We start from the raw sequence: 20,807 nt of genomic DNA, 5'->3' as shown, positions 1-20,807 counted from the left end.
GTACTTTTTACTTTTCATCTGCAATAAAAAAAGAAAAAAAACCCCAAATACTATATAATATATAAAAATGTAATAAAACATCCTTTAAGACCTTCAAGCAAGACATTTAATTTCTTCAACAAATGTGTGTGTGTGTGTGTGTGGGGGGGGGGGGGGTCCTTATCAAGTAGCATAAATAGACTACGTCTGATAAATAAACGTTTCAGAGCAGTCCCACGAAAAAGAAACCCAAAACAACAAATGCTACTGTAGTACAGTATGGAGTCTCCGTACGGTATTTGAACGCAACACTTAACACGCCCCTCTTCATCATCACTGGCACTCCCACAATGCAGCGGGGCAATGTATTAACATGGCGTCAATGGCTGCTGTTTTGACCAGGGCCGTGGGATTTGAAAAACATTATTTAGAACAGAACCATGGAGACAGCTAAACAATAATTTGTAATCAACTTTAGAGCTAGAAAGTAAGTTAAATCGCGCTGTTATGTGTTGTAATGGTCAAAGTCGTATTTTTCTGTTTTTCTATGACTCGCTGCTGTGTGGCAACTGAGTGCCAGTATTATTTATTTCCCGTTAGCTAGCACAGCCGGACGACCGCCGGGCACAGCGGCTAACGTTTGTTAGCCTACGAGGGGCAGCTAACAGCAAAGTCGGCTAAGCAAAGAGTCTCCAGGAAGTCAACGTGAATCATTCCCATAACACTGGAAACAGCTTATGGTTTAATGGTGAGCATAAATATTGGTCTATAATACCTGCGTGATGCCCCCTTCCATTTCGTCTCTGTTTTGGAAGTTGAGCTAACGTTAACTCTGGTGTTGTGGCGAACTCTCCTGCAGTTTCGTTTTTCTCAAACCCGAAACAAACGTTAGCCAGGGTATAAGCCCAAACAGACATGTTTGCGACGCCTAACAATCACCTAACAAAACCCAAACTAAGTTCCTAACAACGACAGTTGAGGGCAGCGGTACTGAAAACACAGTTAAGAGGGTTAGACAGACTTGTACAGAACATCTGTAACATCACTGCTCTGGTTCTGTTTTTGTAAGATCTAAATGTGTTAAGAGGTTCAGTAAACGCCACTTTCGTGTTGACAACTGCAATTCAATCAATCAACTTTTGTTTATATAACTGTATCAAGTTATACATATAAATCACATCAAAAGGTCTAGACCATCAACTTTGTAATATTATTTACAGAGACCCAACTTGACCCCCCGCAGAGCAAGCACTTGGCAACAGTGGCAATGGAAAACTTTTAACAGATAGATAGATGGACACTTAGGGATGCACAATATTATCAGCACGTTATCCGTATCTGCCGATTATGGCTTAAAAAACATCAACATTGGCAGATATCTGCCGATATTTTCCGCTGTTAAAGCAACGCTTGAATTATGCCGAAATGCTTGATGATTCCCTAAAAAAGCTTGATGAATATTACAGTTTTATTTTAAAGAAAATGTTACATACAAATAAATATGGCATTTTGCACATAACCTCAGTTTGAGTATTTTTCTTACATTGCTCGGTAAATGTGTACATTTTAAAAAGCACTGTATTGTGTTATTTCTGCATCTGCCAGATGGCCACTATAATAAGAGTAGACATGATATCAATTTCACTACATGGGAGACTTGATGTTCACTGCAATGAGGTGGGGAAAAAACATGTGCCTAAGATATCGGTATCGAAATCAGCAATCAGCCAAAAGGGTTGGAAAATGCTGGCATATCGGATATTGGCAAAAAATCGTGCATTCCTAAAATAAAATTGTTATTGAATTCATTCACTGTACAATAATTGTTTAGCTTTTCATTCATTGTGCAATAATTGTTAATCTATTTATTCACTGTGTGATAGCTATGAACTTTAATTAACTTTAGTTTATTAACTCGGGCTGCGAGGCTGGACTGCTTCATTTCAGCTATAACGCTCTACTGTTTTCAAGTAATTCATCTGTTTGTTCAAATGTAGCACAAAGTGTTTACTTGTCCAACTAACTGTCCACAGCTGTGGGGAAAAAGCTGTTTGTCAATCTGTTTGCAGGTGTGAAAGACAAACAGACAGACTGCAACATAAATAACAACTTATTAAGGACTTATTACAGCAATGTCTAGAATAATATTTGACTAGATTATCAGTAACAACTATAAAAATGATTGATGAGAGAGAGAGAGGAGGAGACAGGAGCTTGGTGTAACAGTCTTCTGACAGTCTAAGCCTTTGGCAACATAACTAGGGGCTGGTCGAAAGCAAGACTGCGCCAGCCCGTACTATAAGCTTTATCTAAAAAAAGGTTTAAGCCCACTCTTTAAAACAATTGATGATGCCTCCCCTATCCAAACTGGTAGATGACTCCACAGGAGAGGGGCATGATAATTTAAGCCTCTACCTTCCCTACAACGTTTGGAGACTTTAGGGAACCACAAGCAGTCCTGCTTCCTGCGAGCAAAAATATCTAGAGGGGAATAGGGCACTATGAACTCTTTGAAAGTGGAAGCATTTTGAATTGTATTTTTGATTTTATAGGAGGAGGCTAGTGCAGAGAAGCTAGGATAGGATGAATAAGTTAATTTCTTTAGTTATCAGTACACATGCTGCTGCATTTTGGAGCAGCTGGAGAGTCTTAAGAGACTTATTGGAGCAGCTTGATAATGGGGAGTTGCAATAATCCAATCCAGAAGTAACGAATGCATGGACTAGTTTTACTGCATTGTTTTAAAATAGAAATTGATTTTTGCAATGTCCTTGAATTTTTTTATTTTTGGGGGGAGAACAAGCACACAGTGATGCACATTGGCATAAACCTTTTTAAATTTCAACTATTTTCATAAGCAAAAAATGTTTTGGACGGACGACAAAAAAAAAAAATTGATATCGCTTGGACGATATTTATGCTGACATTTTAACACAATTTTAACATTATTAACTGAACGGTTGATTATTTTTATAATAAGATAGGCTTATTTTTTCAACTGATTTTGACTGATGCTAATGCAGATACCAAGATATGCACAATACTCTTTTCACCCAATTACAGAGACCATAAAGTCTCTCATATAGTGTAACTAACAAACACTTTTTTCTACTCCTGTTGTGATGGGCAGATTCAGACATAAAATAAAATGCTTTTGCAAAATCTACACAGTCACTGAGCAATATTAGAAAATGTATACAGCTTAGGTTACATGAAAAACCTGATATATTTTTATTTGTTTAAGGGAGCATACCCCCACCTAGTGTATCAGAGTGTGTAGTGAATGGCAGTTGACCATTTAACTAGTCAATAGCTTTTTATTTTAAAGTGTTGTCGATACTTTCGTGCATCCCGACCTATAAGTTACTGAAAAGTTAAAAAGGCTTTACTATTGTGGCTTTATGATTAAAGATAACACTAACAGCTATGTCACCTTTTCCATGTTTTATTAAAAGAAATTACACAGTCTAAGTTAAAAGGATATAATTTGTAAGTCACTTATTTATGTTGCACTTTATTTTCAGTAAATAATAAATTCAGAAGTTGCAACAGTACTGTGTTTAATATTAACCGTCAAACAGCAATCAGAACTTAAAACATATTACACTTTCTCATTTTTTTTGCCTAGACTTTAGGTGGCCAGCCTCCCTGGTCATCCTCAGCGTGGTGTTGACTCCATCTGAGACACGAGCAGCAGGACAGGAGGGATGGAAGAGTCCAAAAGTCCATTGAAAGCAGGCAAACTGTCTCAGCCCAGAGGAGCCAAAGCTTCTTCCAGCGAGAAGTCGAATAAAGAGGCTCCTGCACAGAGAGAGGGCATCAGGTCGGCACCCCGCAGACAAGAAAACCTCACTGCTGCAAAGGATGATCACAATATAGGCAGCCAAGGAAGCCGCGGGCAAGGCAAGACTTTCACAGATACACCCCAGGACAAGAGGAGAGGTCGGCCCTCCAGGCTGACTAGACTGACAGGAAGGACAAGTTCTGGGGAGAGAGGGAAGGTTAAGGTGGCAAGCTCACAGCAGCAACTGTTGGCACAGGCGGTGGACTCCAGGGCATCTCTGTCTGCAGACAGCAGTCCCTCAGCAAACAGAGAGACTATCTCTCCTGCAGTGCTGGGTACGCCTGAGAAAGGTCTCACAGAGCAGGCCAGGAGCTCCACTGCAGCTCCAGTGAAGGAAAAGTCCCAGGGTGGGTTTGCAGGATGCTTTTCCTGAGATGTCCTCTTCAATTTATCTCAAGTAAACTGCTTAATCTTTGTTGTTTGTAGGGGTGAAAGCTGCTGCACTGATGCATCAGTCTGTTAAAGACGGTACAGAGAGGAGGCCAAGTGTGGAGGAGGGGCCCCTGACGGAGCAACAGCTGGGCCTCCGGCAAGCAGAGGAGCGCCTCTACAGAGACTACATCCACCGACTGTTAAAAGTAAGGAAACAGTCCCACAACTCAGTACAAGGATGGATCAGCTCATCTTAGCCTTCTGCATTATGGGTCCAGCCAATAAACATCTAAATTAGATGGATAATTTCTTAGAGGAAGATAATTAAAATTAAATTGATGTATTTATCTGTGAGAATATCTGATCAGACACATTTTCAAACATAACAAAATAAAACAAATGATGAAAGTCAAACTAAACCACATAGTTCATAGTTTCTGGGTATATAAATGAGAGAAAAAAAGTAGGTGCAGTTTTGGAGAATTTTAAACAAGGAAATTCCGCTCGTTTGTGAAAGTAAAACCAGTTTTCAAAATTAAATTTCATCATCTAAATGAAATGAGATCATCAAGTTTTTATTTTGAGCTCTGTTTTTACATGTCAGAAAAAATGTCTCGAGAGGATTGTTTAAACTCTAGCAATGGAGGAGCAACAGTATGGTCTTATTTTCCAGTTGGGGTCCAGGTTTAACATACTTTGTTTGCTTAACTCAGCTTGTTATTGATATTGTTGTTGCATTATACTTACAGAGATCAATTGTTTAAGACCCTCTAGTACTGAAAGAGTCAGGTTCTCAAAATTCAAACACCTTTCTTTTTTTGAAAATTGATTTAAAGTAATAAACAAGGTTTTCGTTTAGGTAAATGTCTGTTAAGTCACTATCTATCGCCGAATGAGGTAACACAGTGGTGACTGAGCCTATTGCCCACTGATGAAAGCCTATGCATTAGCAGTATATAGTATTATTATGGACTGGGTGTCTGTGGTGACATTCGCAGAAAAGATCACAAGTGGCGCCCAGTTAGTGAAGCGTTTTCCATCACCCAGCAGTGGTTGGAAAAGCGGCTGCTTTTCCGGTCTGTGCAAGTGTTGTGAGTAAACCGTAATCTGCTATGGCTGAACAAACAAAGAAAAGTTCGATGACTACAGATACAACTTCAAAAATAAGTGAAAATCCAAAGAAAAAGAAACAAACTTGACGCTCAGATGAAGCAAACAGTCTGAAAAGGAAAGAGACCGTCAGCCAGGAACAAAGGGAGCCAACCGTAGATGTCTGGTTAAATTGGGAAGCGACCTCCCCTAATTACCGTATATCGTCATTAGTTTAAGGGAATTCACAGATGTTATGAGAGACAGATCTTCTAATGCTGTTGTGATATTTGTAGCTTTAATTTACACATTCACATAGTCTGATATTTTACCAGCTGTCCTTATTGCATTTGGCAGCTGTGTTGGTTTTAGCTCTGAAAGTTCTTCACATTTATCTAATATTATGTTTTGCTCTTCATTCGTGAAATATGTCTCCTGGTATACTTAATATGCTGTTCATATGCTGCAAACACCACCTCCTCTTTGGGTACATGCTTATGACTAGACCTGCAAACCCTAGGTTAACTCCAAATTAATATCCAGGGCCAGGCAACCACTAAGTGCGATCGCTTTTGTTAAGGTTATGAAAGCCAGATAACCAACATATATCCTGGGTATGTTGAACTCGCTTTGTAGTACCGACTTCTGCTTGGGTAAATGGTTGTAGTTAGGATGAAGTGTAGGACAAAACAGCAAATCTCTCCAACAAAAAATGTACAAAACATGCATAAACTGATTGCTTTTTCCTCTTTCTTTGTTTTCACAGCAGTCTCCAGAGTACCCTAATTATCAATACTTATGCAAGCTCTGTTCCGTGCACATTGAGAACATTCAAGGAGCACACAAACACATCAAGGAGAAGAGGCACAAGAAGAACATCATGGTATGGGAATCTTAAGTTTGTGCTTCCCAGGACTTGTGCTCTATTAACGCGTATCTGAATGGGCTCGGTCCAAGGCTTTAGAATTGAATTTTTTGTATATTCTGTTTCTGGTATATCAGGAGAAACAGGAGGAGAATGAGCTGCGTGCCCTGCCACCCGCCTCCCCTGCCCAACTGAGGGCTGTGGACGCGTCCGTCCTAGAAACAGCCAGGGAGCATGGGATCTCAGAGGAGGACTTTGAGGTTCGGAAGGCCGTGGTCTCCAGGATGGAGGAGATCATAAAGAGGCACCTCTCAGGTTGTAATCTTGTGATGTCTCTCAGTCCTTCTGGAAGTAGTTTCTTCTTTTTTTTATTAACAGCAATCCATCTGAATGTGAAATATATTGCATTTACTGTATATATTTACCAGAACCTTTTCTGGGTTGTTCAGCTTGTTCTCTCCGCCTCTACGGTTCATGTCTTACTCGATTTGCCTTCAAGACGAGTGATATCAACATTGATGTCACCCACCCTTCCTCAGTAAGTCTTGTTCTGCTATTTCACAGAATAATGATGCATTTTCCCTCGAAACAGAAACATTGGTTTAACTATCTCTCATTACTTTGGTCTGTTCAGATGACACAGCCTGAGGTCTTGATTCAAGTGCTGGAAATCCTTAAAAACAGCCGTAAGTTTGACAGATTTTTCTTGAGTTGAGAAATGAGTCATTCTTTTAAGCTTGCATTAACCTATTTTTGTTTTTTTGCAATTATTGGCTGTGTCGTGTCGGTTCATTTGTCCCATAGCATTTGCAAATCAAACATAGTAGAACATATTCAAGAAGAACATTGCTTGACATTATTTATCTACTTTGGTTTTAAATATTGATAAGATAACATTCCTCCTTAAAGGACCTCACCCAAGTGGTTTGGATGGATAGTGCCACTTTGTGTAGTTCCTCTTTTTCTGTCAAAGCCCTGAAATGAATTTGTGTTTGTCCAACTTCACTCTCGATCATTTACTGAATTTTTATCTCTTTCTTCTTCAGCTGAATTTTCTGAGGTCGAGTCAGATTTTCACGCCAAAGTTCCTGCTGTGTTCTGTCGGGATGTAAGCAGGTTAGTGTTTTTATATCTCTATGTTTATATTTTTGGTCAATTTTTGCCCTGTATGTCTAGAAAGTGACTTTTACTCAAGTGATCAATTATATTGTGTCATATATTTTAATATTATTGTGACAAATATTCTCAGAAAGCACAGAGTCGGGTGTGTAAGAAGATTTTAGTGTACTCTAGTAACTGCACATTGTTACAGCATGTATCCTCCTACTGCCACGACCTTTGAGGCCTGTATTTGCTTCACTTATTTAAAGTCTGGCACAAGCTTTGGTCACGCCAAAAAAATCCATTCAATACATAACATGCAAAGCCTTCAGTGTAAAATAAGTTTGTTTTTTCTATGTTTTAGCACTGAAAGCATTACAGTATGTATCCCTAAATGAGCACTTGCATCAATTCAATACATTTGATCCAACCATTCATGGCTCCCGTCCTTTGTTTCTGTGCAGCGGCCTGATGTGTAAAGTGAGTGCAGGCAATGATGTTGCTTGTCTCACCACCAATCACCTGGCAGCCCTGGCTAAACTGGAGCCCAGATTGGTTCCCTTGGTGCTGGCTTTCCGCTACTGGGCAAGGGTAAGCCTGACACTGACAGTGACTCATCAACATGAAACGTCAAAAGACGGAAGATCATTTTATTGGCTTTGTTGGCTTTACAGCACCTCCATCTTTGCACAAACAAATAGATAGATTCTTTATGTCCATTTGCTGAAAATAGAAGTCAAATATGCTTTTTTGTTGATACAGTGAGAGAGGTGTTTAAATCTAAACAGTTCCAATAAAACCTTTTTGTCCGTTTTATCCTTGCAGCTGTGTCACATTGACTGCCAGGCTGAAGGGGGCATCCCCTCCTACTCCTTCGCCCTCATGGTCATCTTCTTCCTGCAGCAGAGGAAAGAGCCCATCCTTCCAGTCTACTTGGGTCGCTGGGTAGGTGAAGTGTTTTCCAGCCACCCTTGAAAAGTGTCACCCCTAGCCAATCCTCCACAGCAGATGATTTAAAAGCTTGCAAAGCTACTTTTTTTTTTTAAAGAAAAGTGTATGACTCTAAGAGAGAGATGGGGATTAACATGTAAAAAAAAAGGTGCCAGCTGGATGCAAAACCAAGGCACTGTTTGTGGTATAAGAAGAATTGAGACTTTTTTTGATCTCATATTATGTTGGTAACACTCTTATCATTGAGATGACCACAAATAAAACCTTATACAGATTCTAAATGAGGAATTATGACTCATACATGCTCATGTATCATTGTGAATTTTAATTAGTTATTGTGGTAAATTAAATTAAATTTTAACTTATCTGTTAGTGCCAACCTGCATGCTCTACATTATTTGTGGAGCATTTTCCAGACTTTGATGAAAGAAAACTTTTTAAATACTAGGCAAAGTCAAATTAACAACATGTCTCTCACATAAATTATTCAACAGAATTAATGGTTTGAGTTTTGCACTATGCACTTTAACACTGTGCATTACATTCTCTGTCTTCTTTTTGTGTCATATTTTGTGACCGATTCATTCATGGTTCTTCTGTGAGGGAAATGCAGGACGAACCAGAGATGTTGATGTAAAAGTCTTTCTGTCATGTCGAGAGCAGGCCCGTTAGATTTTAAAAGCAGGGGTGAAAAATTCTTCATCCTTCTGCTGTGTAGATGATCTCATTGTTTTGTGTTTTAGCAATACGCTGCATACATTTGCACAATACAAAAAAAACATTTTGATGTTACTACAGATAAATAATTTCTTTGCGAGGCAAAATAAATGTTCATGGTTACATGAAAATACACAATGTCCCGTTTAACAAGGATTGCATTATAGCAGACATCATTCACCACCTGAAAGAAATATTTTTTTGAGATAAACATTCCTATTTTCAGACCTGCAGTGCCCGAGCTCATAGAAAGATGATCACGAGGTGAAGAAAAGGAGAGATTAAATTATTATTAACAAAGGTTACATAAAGTTGCACATTACAGAGAAAATGCTGGGTGTGGTTTGGTATGGTCTGAAATGTGCTCTGTTGCACCTGTAACCACATCTATCAGTGATCGTCTATTGTCGCCCCTCCTGGAGTACTCCTGTCCAACACTATGGCAAATTGAGAAGTCGAACTTACGAGACATCTGATCTAAGCCTGCTCAACAAAGACAAGATAGTTTGAAAAGTAACTTTAAAACTCGTAAAAAATGTTTTACCTGTGCAAAGTAAAAAAAAAAACTTTCCCAGGGTTACCAGACAGCACAGTGAGTGTAGCATGTGCAACAGAATGTGGATGAGCGACTACCTGGTGAGGGATAGAGTATGACACACCTTGACCTTTTTTTTTTTTTTTTGACATTGCCTATCTCGATTAAAAGACTTAACCTAAATTTGTAGGACACAAGTGGTTTGTGATTTGCTGCACTTTGCACTAGTAATTTGTGGATGGGGCAACAAGGCTACCTGCATCCATGTGTATTATCCAGCGATATCATCAAACTAGGCTGCATTTACCACTTTTTCCATTCAGTACATCACATGAGCTGGATTTATTCCAGACTTGCTACAAGAGCTAAATGAAACTTATTTTAGCTTGAATAGGTTCATCTCAAAGAATAACAGGGAAATAGAGGCCGAATAGAGATACGTTACTTACAAGTAAGCTACACACATGTACTGTAAATCCCATTCTTAAAACTGAATGAACTACTAGTATTTGCTCTTAGTCGGCTGTTTAAATGCAATTTCTTGTGATGAATGTTAATTTAAGCTGATGTGGAGTGCCAGGGGCTACATTAGTCTGATGAAAGTGAGTGTAGAAGGTCTCATAAGGTGAAGGAGCTCTTCCTATCTTGTGCTTTGATTCATAGAAGGCAGAAGGCAAACAATGAACAAATGATCAAATCTATACTTTAGTAGTCATTTGAATTTGAAGTTATTTTGCTTATATTCCTTGGTGATGTTAAACTTCATCGTCTTAATTCAGATCGAAGGCTTTGATGTGAAACGTGTGGACGAGTATCATCTAACTGGAATCACGCTGGACACGTTCGTCCGATGGGAGCGCAGACCTCCGAGCTCATCTGATGGCCGAGGGGAGAACCGAAACGATGCTAGAGGAGAAGGAAGACCAAAACCGGAGCAGAAGAAACCTGATGATGCTCATTACTCAGAAGGCTTGGTGAGTCTCACTACAACACACAAAACAATTGAGATGGCCTTTAATTCAGATTTAAAGACATACAATGTTGAACAATGTAGCGGTGTTATTATTTCTTTGTCAGCCTGCTTTTTTACAGTCCCTGTGTTACTTTCCCTTTAAGACTCGGCTAACCTTGAACCTTGGAAAAAGTGTGTCGCTGGGCCAGCTGTGGTTGGAGCTGTTACGCTTCTACACGCTGGAGTTTGCTCTCGAAGAATACATCATCAGCATCCGCTTGAAGGAGCTCCTCTCCAGGGAGGTGAAGAACTGGCCTCGTCGCAGGCTCGCTATTGAAGGTAAAAAAAAATAGGCAGCTCTGTTAGAAAACTCTTTACAGGTCTGCAGACGTAATAGAAACTGACTCCATGTGTCATTTTCTTCTTTGTTTAGATCCTTTTGCCTTGAAGAGGAATGTTGCACGCAGCTTGAACAGCCAAATGGTGTTTGAGTACATCCAGGAGCGCTTCCGTACCGCTTACAAATACTTTGCCTGCCCTCAGAGACGGGGCTCTGGTGGGCGCCAGAGAAGCAAGAGGGCAGCAAAGCAAGGTGCAATGTCTGAAGGGGTTGAGAAGACGGACACTGCTTTAGTGAACAAGGACGAAGACGATGGGAAAGGTGGAAAAAGTCAGAGCGCTCAGAGGATGCACCAGGGGTTGAAGGAGGACGAGGAGGCTGACAGCGGCGATGAAGATGGTTCAGATCCGTCCAGAAAGAAGGATGAGAAAACTTTGGATGCTAGTCTCATGGACATGGTTCTCAATGAGGGGGACAATCCTTCCCTCTCCCCCAATGGCCTGCTGGACAGTGACAAGGAGGGGGAGGAGGAGGAGGAGGAAGAGGAGGAAGAGGAGGAAGAAGAAAGCAGTGTTTCAGATAAAGAGGGACCTGTTGCGTCAGAGGATCTGCACTATGTGTTTGATAAGATGATTTTCACTGGTGGGAAGGTAATTTAAAAAAAAAACATAATGCAACCCTTTGTATTTGAAATCATGTTTATAATGGAAATGATTAGAAATAATACATATATTTACTTTAGACTTTTATAGTAAAATATCAAAGCTGTTGTTGATGGGGTCAGTGCAGTAATGATCTGTAACTACTGCAGGAACGGTGTAGAATTTATATCCATGCCATTGTCTTGCTCTGCTAAAGGCTGTCATGTGTAACTGGTTGTGTAACGTCTGGTCTCTGAACTTTTTCTTTCAGCCTCCAACTGTTGTGTGCAGCATCTGCAAACGGGACGGTCACCTGAAGGACGAGTGCCCTGAAGACTTTAAGAAGATTGAGCTGAAGCCTCTGCCCCCCATGAACGACCGCTTCAGAGATATCCTCGACGGCCTCTGCAAACTCTGCTACTGTATGATGACTGATATTTAGATTATTGCATTCAAATCATCTGTAATTGCTTTTACAAATAGTGAAAGACACAGAAGCATGCTATTTAGTTTTTGCTTTAAAGCCGTTCAAAAGTAAACTGCATTACATTCACTCCTCACTATAATATAATATAATATCATAGATTTACTCTTACACAAATCTATTGAACCTGCTCTGCTCTAATTTTGATTTAATCAGTTGACTCATCATGGCATAGTATAACTGAATTTCTGTTCTTCTGTTTGTAGATGAATTGTCACCTACACATGCGGAGCAGCAGAAGAGGGAGCAAATCCTGGCCAGCCTGGAGAGGTTTATAAGGAAGGAGTACAATGGTGAGGGTTAAAGATCAACTACTGCTCCTATAAACCTCCATTACTAAACACAAAACAAATCAAAACATTGACCAGGCATTTTATGTATATTCCTCCAATCAGTACAGAACAAGGTATGTTTGTTTATTTAGGTCACATGTTTTAGGCAGTCAGTTCTTAGTTCGAATCCCCGAGTTTGCATGTTCTCCCGTGCATGCATGCGTTTCTGTTTGTTGTCTGCCTCTATGTGTCAGACTTGCGATCAGTCCAGGGTGTAACCCCGTCTCTCGCCCAGTGACAGCTGGGATAGGCTCCAACCTCCCCGCGATCCTGACCGGGATAAGCGGTATAGATAATGGATGGATTTCAGGCCGTCATCCTTCCTATTTTCTTCCTGTAGCTGTGTTAGTCTGCTGTTTCTGCTGTTTACATGTCAAGTTTAAAATGCTCCAGCAGTTCAGCAGAACATACTGAGAACATTGAGAAGCTTTTATGTAAGACATTCTCACAATGACACATAACATGCTCATCTCTGTTTGTGTATTCACAGATAAAGCTCAGCTCTGTTTGTTTGGCTCCTCCAAGAATGGCTTCGGCTTCCGTGACAGTGACCTTGACATCTGCATGACTCTGGAGGGTCATGAGACTGCAGAGGTGGGCCGACCAAACACGCATTATCATTTGATGCAGCTAGGTGGATTTAGAGATGAGAATTCTTTCACTAAAATATAAACATTTTGTCCAAACAGAGGCTGAACTGTAAAGAGATCATTGAAGGCCTTGCGAAAGTGCTCAAGAAGCATACAGGTGAATAAACATTTTACTGATTCACTCTTTACAACTTTGTGTTCTGTCAAGGAGTGAGTCTGACTTTCTTTGACCTCCTATTTTTCTTAAATCACAGGTTTGAGGAACATCTTGCCTATCACAACAGCTAAAGTGCCTATTGTGAAGTTTGAGCACAGACAGAGCGGTTTGGAGGGAGATATTAGCCTTTACAACACGCTGGTGAGTGAACCTGCCTTCACTGCTATGTAAGGTGCTTATACGTGCCTTTTAATGAAAGTGCTGCATGAATTCATTCGGACGGCTCGTCTCTGCAGGCTCAACACAACACCAGAATGCTGGCTACGTACGCAGCTCTAGATCCACGTGTGCAATTCCTGGGATACACAATGAAGGTCTTTGCAAAGGTATGTGAATGAAATCAAAACTGATACAGTAACCACAAATTGATTGACTATGGATAGTACAGTTTGCTTTTTCTGTTCAGAATGTTTCTTCAAGTGTAAGTTCCTGATGATGATGTTTCAGAGGAGCATTAAAAGGCACTTGTCCTCTCTTGCTGTGTATTTAACAACTGTCTGTGTTCACAGCGCTGCGACATTGGAGATGCCTCCAGGGGAAGTCTTTCATCTTATGCATACATCCTGATGGTGCTTTATTTCCTGCAGCAGAGGCAGCCGCCGGTCATTCCCGTCCTGCAAGAGGTACCGGTCACTGATGAACCCTAATCTCAGAACAAATTAGCTAAACCTAAAGGCTAAAAGTGGGCACTTACCTTTAAACATTTAAACACCTCTGCATGATGTCTTTTTAGATCTTTGATGGGAAGACAGTTCCCCAGCGGATGGTAGACGGCTGGAATGCTTTCTTTTTCGATGACCTTGAGGATCTGGTGAGTCTCACGAAGATTGCTTTACAAAAACTCAGACTTACACTCTCCTGGGGCTCCTTTTATTAGGGTGGTCTTGCATTATTAGACATACTCTAAATATAGATTGTACGCACAGCGTCGGCTCCTCTCAGATCTGCAGCCGAACACCGAGTCAGTGGGGGAGCTGTGGTTGGGACTGCTGCGCTTTTACACTGAAGAATTTGACTTCAAAGAGCACGTCATCAGCATCCGCCAAAGGAAACGCCTCACCACCTTTGAGAAACAATGGACCAGTAAATGCATCGCTATTGAAGGTGCTCATCTGCTTATTGCTCTATCACTACCTGGTTGTCAGTGTTACAGGTCTTCTTTTCTACTCACTTGTCTATTCTTTTCCTCAGACCCCTTTGATTTGAATCATAATCTTGGTGCTGGAGTTTCTCGCAAAAGTAAGTCCAACATACTTAAATAAAAGTTAAAATAACCTGTTACAGAATTGTATACCAAAAACTGACTCAGCGGTGTTTTCTTCTTTTACCAAAGATTGTTTCTGAGCTCTCTTCAGCCTGTTAAACAGCATTAAATATAAGCATCTGTTCATGTCACTATGTTTTAAAAGATGGGATTCTGTGCACTGTAGTACTTTAGTGTGATCTAGGCCACCTCTACACTTGTGAAAAATGTCCTTCTTCGCCTCCTCTAGTGACAAACTTCATTATGAAGGCTTTTATAAACGGAAGGAAGCTGTTTGGCACTCCGTTCTACCCCGTCCCAGGCACTGAAGTGGTACGTCACACATGACTCAACTAAATCACATTCATGGTTCAGAATTAAAATACTGTCTTCCCAGTGTCATGTTGTTGGTGTGAAATATCTGTACGCTCTGTCCTATTCTGCCGCAGGACTACTTCTTTGACTCGAAGGTGTTGACAGACGGGGAGCTGGCGCCAAACGACAGGTGCTGCAGGATCTGTGGGAAGATTGGACATTACATGAAGGACTGTCCAAAGAGACGCAGGTTGTCCCCTCTTCATTCAAGGAAATATCTCTCTCACTTCAGTAGATTTCAACAAAGAAGTAAAAGATATTACTAAGAAGTAATAAATATGTTATAAATTCTCATAGCTTCTACGTTGTGTTTTCTCACATAAGAAATTATATTTAGAGCTGCTACAGCAACATCATTACTGTTTTGTTAATTGCGAAATAGCAACTTTCCCTTTATTTATATATATTTTGAGTGTACTGAACCTTTATGGTTTTCCAGTTCATGTCTAAATCCCTATTCCCACTGGACAAGTACCACCAGAGAACCTTATGTGATGTAGAAATTACAGCCCCATGTCTGGGCTTTTGTGACGCATTCAAACAAATTTACTGACATTTTTCCTAAATATGACGTCAAGGCTCTGGGTTACATTCGTTGTCTTACATGACTGTTAAAAGGCCTCCACTTCATACCTGTTGAGCCTGTTGAAAAACTTTTCTTACAGCATGCTGCTGCGAATGTTCCCATTTCTCTCCCCTGATCAATTTGAGCTTCTGTTTTTTGTGAATCTGTCCCCATGCTGTTGCATCATGAGCCTCCTGCGTTTTCTCCCAAAATGGTCAAAACTTGCATCTATATTTGCCAATTCAGCCTCTTTAATTGTAGACCTGGAAAGCGGCAGAAAAAAGGCACCAAGAACACAAAAAACCTTGTGAAAACCCCAAAAAACATTCCCTATCAACTCACTGTGTTTACTCAAATAGTAGGAAAATTTGACTTAGAATTTTTACTTTAAATTTTAAGGCCATGACAGATTTGCATTAGATTAAGATCACAGCCGAACCGTAGCTATTATTTCAAATTATAAGAGGTCTCAAGGCAATATGAGTCACACACGCAAGTGGTGCGTAAGAGTTGTAGGTAAACTTGTTGTCAGCACCCTCATACAGATGGGATGAAGTAAAAAAGTGTAATGCAGTTTACTTTTGAATGGCTTTAAAGCAAAAACGAAATAGCATGCGTCTGTATCTTTCACTATTTGTAAAAGCAATAACAGATTATTTGAAAGCAATAATCTAAATATCAGTGTATTAAATAACAGATTTTCCTTTTTCCTTTCTTCTTTTTAATTTACACTTAGGCATAACAGAGAATTGATTGTTAGATAAAGTTCATACATTTCTCACCATCCATCCGTCAGCGTAATTCAACCCATGTGCAAAAGAACTCAAAGATAGAGAAACTTAGAAAATCAACGACATCGAAAGAAAGATACAGAAACTTTTATTTCCTCTCAACTATCCCAACTATCAGAGTAGGAACAAAGAACAGATGCCAGTGGAGGCTTAAACAGAGAGACAAAGGTGCGATTGAGAAGAGAGACTTCAGATAGGAGCAGACGAGCAACAGCAGGAGACGTACATATTCCTGGAACTGCAGCTCAGTAACGTAACAATTAAGCTGTTCAAATAAAGGTACACTTGTTTGTTTTTCAACTGTCAGTCAGACTTTTCTTGTTGCAATAATTTTTTATAGGTTATTGTCCATATTTTCTAAGTGAGAGAGTCAGAAGTTTTGCTGGATAATTAGGAGAGCCTCTACTATTGTCATTTTTCATGTCTTTGCACACTCTTTAAAACATTTTTAAGTTTTATTCAACCCCTTCTTTTTGTGCCTTGAACTTTTTTGTCTGCCAGGATTAAGAAGAAGGAAAACGACAAAGATGAGGACATGAAGGAGGAGGAGCGGGAGCCGAAGGACAGGCGTTGTTTCCAGTGTGGGGACATGGGCCACGTACGGAGAGACTGTCCTGAGTACCGCCACCTCAAACAGAGGACCGCTGGAGCACCAGGTACAAGCAAAACCCACCTCATACAGGCTAAGCAACAGGACAACAACACAAAATATTTCTTCATGACATACTTAAATGCATTCTTCTTTGTCTCCAGCTCCTCATATGGTACGAACTATTGTGAGCTCCCAGTCGATCCCCATTCCACAGGCAACTGCAGACGTTCCTGGAAGGACCAGGCAGCCCTCTGAATGTGTGAGTACAGTAGTTCCACATTACACTTAAATATTATACTATCTTAAATATGAGCAAATCAAAGCAAAACTAATTTGGGTGATTTGGATATTGTAATATTTCCCAAGTTTCTAGGGTTATATTTAAATACATAAATTATAGCCTGACTGATTTGGGATATTTCTAGACCTATTCCGATCTAACCAAGGACCATATCACCTATAAGTAATTTCGACCATGTGGTTTGCCATTGACCTTTATCTGAATTGATAGTATGACGTATTGTGATTGTTGATTTCTGATTTTCTTTCTTTCTTCTCATTAGTCCGATAGTCGGCAGACTCCACCTTACTCCCCGCAGCCTACAGCTGTCCCACAAAGTTCCTCCCAGGCCTCCAGCTCCCCTCAGCCCTCCCACAGTAAGACCAGCTCTGCCGGCCCCCCGAAGCAGCCCGCTCACCCCCAGGTCCCCCTGTCTCTCTTCAGCTTCCCAACCTCTCATCCAGGCCAGTACCATCCGGGGACGCTCACCGCACTGGGGCTTCTTCCCTCCCACCAGCACCAGTCGCACCACTCCCAGGGGCAGCCTCATCACCCAGTCCACATCCCCTCCACCTCCTGGCCCATCCACGGACCAGTTCTCACCACGTCCTCCCCAACCGCCCCCTCCCCACCCGGCCTGAAATTCGCCCTACGTTCAGCTTCGGGGAATGGGAGTCCCACAGGCTCAGGGGGCAACCCCAGCCCCATGAACCTAAACGATCCGAGCATCATCTTCGCCCAGCCAGCGGGGAGACAAATGGGCATTGGCGGGCCGGGCCGGGATGGACACTGGCACAACCACTTGGCACAACCGGGGTCTCTCATGGGCAATGGCACTGTGGTCAAGTCAGGTATTCACTGGGTGAACTTTGGTGGCACTGTCTGTGTGTGATTCGTTCTTTTTTTCTTCCTGATTCTTCATCTTTACAAATACAGTTAGAGGTATAGCTTATTATTACAACTAGTTTTTTTTTTGCTTTTTTTTTTTAAGACAAAATGCAATTCAAATTAACATAAATATCTGATGTTGCCTTTAACTGCACAGATTCCCCTCTGATTGTTGAGGACAGACTGCAAAACTGAACCTCTTTCAGACAAATGGGGAGCCTTCTTTGGGAAAGAAGTCCTCACTTGTATTAGTGCGAGCACATAACCTACTCGATTTTAGACAAAGCCCTAAAAAAATTCAAATATAACGCCTAACTGGATATCGTCCAGCGATTTGTGAATGGTCATGCTTCCAAGCGAAAGCGTGTGTTCAGTCGATCTTTAAAATTCTTAAAATATTAAATTTTCTTTTTCTAATATTTTTATAAGCAGTAGTTCGGGTCATAGTACATGTGGGTAATGGTTCATTACAGCACTGGTGAAGGTCGGCAGTTTGGTTTACTGAACTTTATGTTTTAAGATTTGATTGAAATTTGTCTTTTTGTGAGTTATTAAGTGAGTTTTGATCTGGTCTCTACAGAATCAGGCCACCCAGCCCAGTTTGTAAGTGTGAGCCAAGGCTCTCGACTATGGGAGCACAATAAAGCACCACAGTACGCCCTCTCTCCATCATGGCCCTACCGGATGCCCCAGAACTTTATCCAGCAGGGCAATGGAGGATTCCAGCCCGGCAAACCCTTCGTGACCCAGGGTAAGTCCCGATACACTCTTTATAATGCTGCAGAGATTACAGTAAGTTACAATTTCTTTATATTCGTTTTGTTTTGTTTCTCTTTGATTAGGTTCTGTGGTGCATCCAAATCCCAACTTCCCAATGGTCCCCCACGTCCGACATCAAGTAAATCTGAATTTCATCCAACAGAAGAAGTGAACTCACGTCTCCTTTTAATTAGATTTATGGTCAGTAACATAACAAAACAAACTTATTTACTCTTTGCATCATTTGATCACAAGAATTTTTAAAATGAATTTTATCATTTTTGTACAGTTTTTATGTTTGGTCTCATTACATTGATTTGTGATACAAATGTCAAATATTTTAATACCCCCATTTTTGAGGGGGTCCAAAAAAGTGTTTTTATTTTATGTGTAAAGTAAGGAGGAAAAATGTAAACCTTTATTTTTATTAGCTGTATTCATACTTTGCTTGCCACAAGATGAAGGCTTTGAATAGACGTTTGTTTTAAAAACAATCTAACATGTCACCCTAAGTATGTAGTGCCAAAAGCAGGGATAGCAAGAAAAAAGGGAAAAAATATTAAATATAAAAAAGCTACAAAAAAAAATAAAGAAAAAAGCAAACAACCTCTCTGTGTGGTGTGGGTTAATCTCTGCAGCAGGTTTGTATGCACGGCTGATGATGATCCTGGGTACTGTGAGGGGTTCATAACTCAACGATGAAGAAGAAAGTTTCAGTATGTTAGCCAGTGTCATTTTTTTTTTTTGATCAAAGTCTTTTTATTGAAGAATTTCACAATATACAAAATACAAACAGTATACTGTATCTAATCTAGTCCCCCACCCCCCAGACCCATACCGCTAAATTAAAATTGGTCATTTTACACATTAGACAAGGAGGAGAAACACGCAAATAAACAAAGAAAACAAAGAAAACAAAAAACAAACATACAGACACACACACAGCGACAGAACAAGTTTTGTTTTATTTTGACCAAATCAACAGCGAGTGACATTTCTGTCCCGTGTCAATCTTTAGTGCCGTAGTTGTTGCTAGATGCACGGCCTGCTCCCCTTGTCCCAGTGGTCAATCGCAGTACCAATACAAAAAAAACTGTTTCCTTGTAGACCTTCAGTTTGAAAGAGACGTTAAAAAAACATTTGAGAATAACTTTAGCTTGACCTTTGCAGTTGTGAATCCGCTTCACCCAAATTTAGTGACATGGTTTTTAAGGTGACTGCACACTGCCCAGACAGTGCCCAAGTCAAATCAACATTCTAAAGTTGGCAGCTGCTGGTTGCAGTCTTTAGAATGTTCTGAAAACCAACTGCCAGCTCCACACTGCCCAGACATCAGCTGACAGGACAGAATTTTGTGGCCTACTTTTTCTTAGTAAAGTTTTTGTTTTATTTTACATGACGAAGTGGAGGGCTTGTTAACTATGGCCAAAGTAGTCATGGTCTACCTTTAAAGATGTTAGGTGTGTGTGTGTGAACAGGAGAGATGGCAATCAAGACGAGCCGGGAGGAGACTGTGGTCCGACTTTCCACGACTCCACCAAACCCGATTGGCCATGTCAAACTTGAACGACTTCATCTGACAAACACAGACTGTCGGCGTACACTGACCCGACATGTTGTGTTGGTTGTAGTTGGTCGCGTTTGTCTGGGCAGTGTGCAGCCACCTTTAGAAGTTGAAGTTTGACAGAAAGCTTGCGGAGATGACATCCCCGTTCTTGATCTAGCAAAGCTCTGACTGGTCAGATAATTAGCACACAAATTTTAATGACTGTACAGATTGTTTAGATTAGCATCATAGCCTCTGCTGTGTTTGACGTATCTGGTTTGTTTTATGAATGATTTAAGCAATATGTGAGAGTAAGTGATGTTCTGAACATCATCACGCCTGTGATGCGGTCTCAGTACAACATCACAACTTCAAGTGTGACACTGCTTTTATACAAATTAGAAGCAGCAAATAGTAGTTAACGGTAACAATAAACTGATTATTTTTTGCTCCACACACTCAACTAGTTCCACAACTTAACTGAAACTGGGCTGTTGTTGCTAAGCAACCCAAACATTCTCCTGCACTCTGTGTCTACAGGTTTCCACAGATCAGCAGTTTTTTTTATCATGTACGTTTATCTGTTTGTTATAATTTATCATCAACCAGTAAAATAAGAGTCTGCTGTGTGATTCAGAGGTGCCAACTTGATTAACGTAGATACACGGTCTGCTGTAACGTTAATTATCAGTATCTAGAACACCTGGCTGAGGCAGAGTGATGGAATGCCTCTTATCCAATCACATTACTTGGCTGGAC

At 40.6% G+C, this 20,807-nt stretch overlaps 1 protein-coding gene across 2 annotated transcripts; it reads left to right on the top strand.

Moving 5' to 3' along the window:
- Positions 1-352: 352 nt before the first annotated feature.
- Positions 353-19,639, top strand: tut4 (terminal uridylyl transferase 4). Of its 2 annotated transcripts, XM_069679748.1 has the most exons (31): positions 353-466; positions 580-727; positions 3,608-4,170; positions 4,250-4,401; positions 6,051-6,167; positions 6,287-6,464; positions 6,599-6,687; positions 6,784-6,835; positions 7,196-7,265; positions 7,715-7,841; positions 8,076-8,195; positions 10,233-10,427; positions 10,570-10,744; positions 10,839-11,395; positions 11,658-11,808; positions 12,077-12,163; positions 12,693-12,796; positions 12,892-12,949; positions 13,047-13,150; positions 13,246-13,335; positions 13,519-13,632; positions 13,743-13,820; positions 13,936-14,113; positions 14,201-14,248; positions 14,503-14,585; positions 14,702-14,817; positions 16,485-16,639; positions 16,737-16,834; positions 17,139-17,706; positions 18,324-18,494; positions 18,586-19,639. In XM_069679748.1, the coding sequence occupies exons 3-31, from the start codon at positions 3,687-3,689 to the stop codon at positions 18,672-18,674; spliced, it is 4,608 nt and encodes a 1,535-aa protein (XP_069535849.1). In that variant the 5' UTR covers positions 353-466; positions 580-727; positions 3,608-3,686; the 3' UTR covers positions 18,675-19,639. The 2 variants fall into 2 exon arrangements, with proteins under 2 accessions (XP_069535849.1, XP_069535848.1); XM_069679747.1 differs by having other exon boundaries at positions 353-727.
- The last annotated feature ends 1,168 nt before the right edge of the window (positions 19,640-20,807 follow it).

Source organism: Semicossyphus pulcher, unplaced genomic scaffold (genome assembly GCF_022749685.1).
Source record: "Semicossyphus pulcher isolate SPU_LCO1_2020_fin unplaced genomic scaffold, fSemPul1.0.p SCAF_4, whole genome shotgun sequence".
Taxonomy (NCBI): domain Eukaryota; kingdom Metazoa; phylum Chordata; class Actinopteri; order Labriformes; family Labridae; genus Semicossyphus; species Semicossyphus pulcher.
Note: the sequence above shows the minus strand (reverse complement) of the source record. Positions and strands in the feature narration are given on the sequence as shown.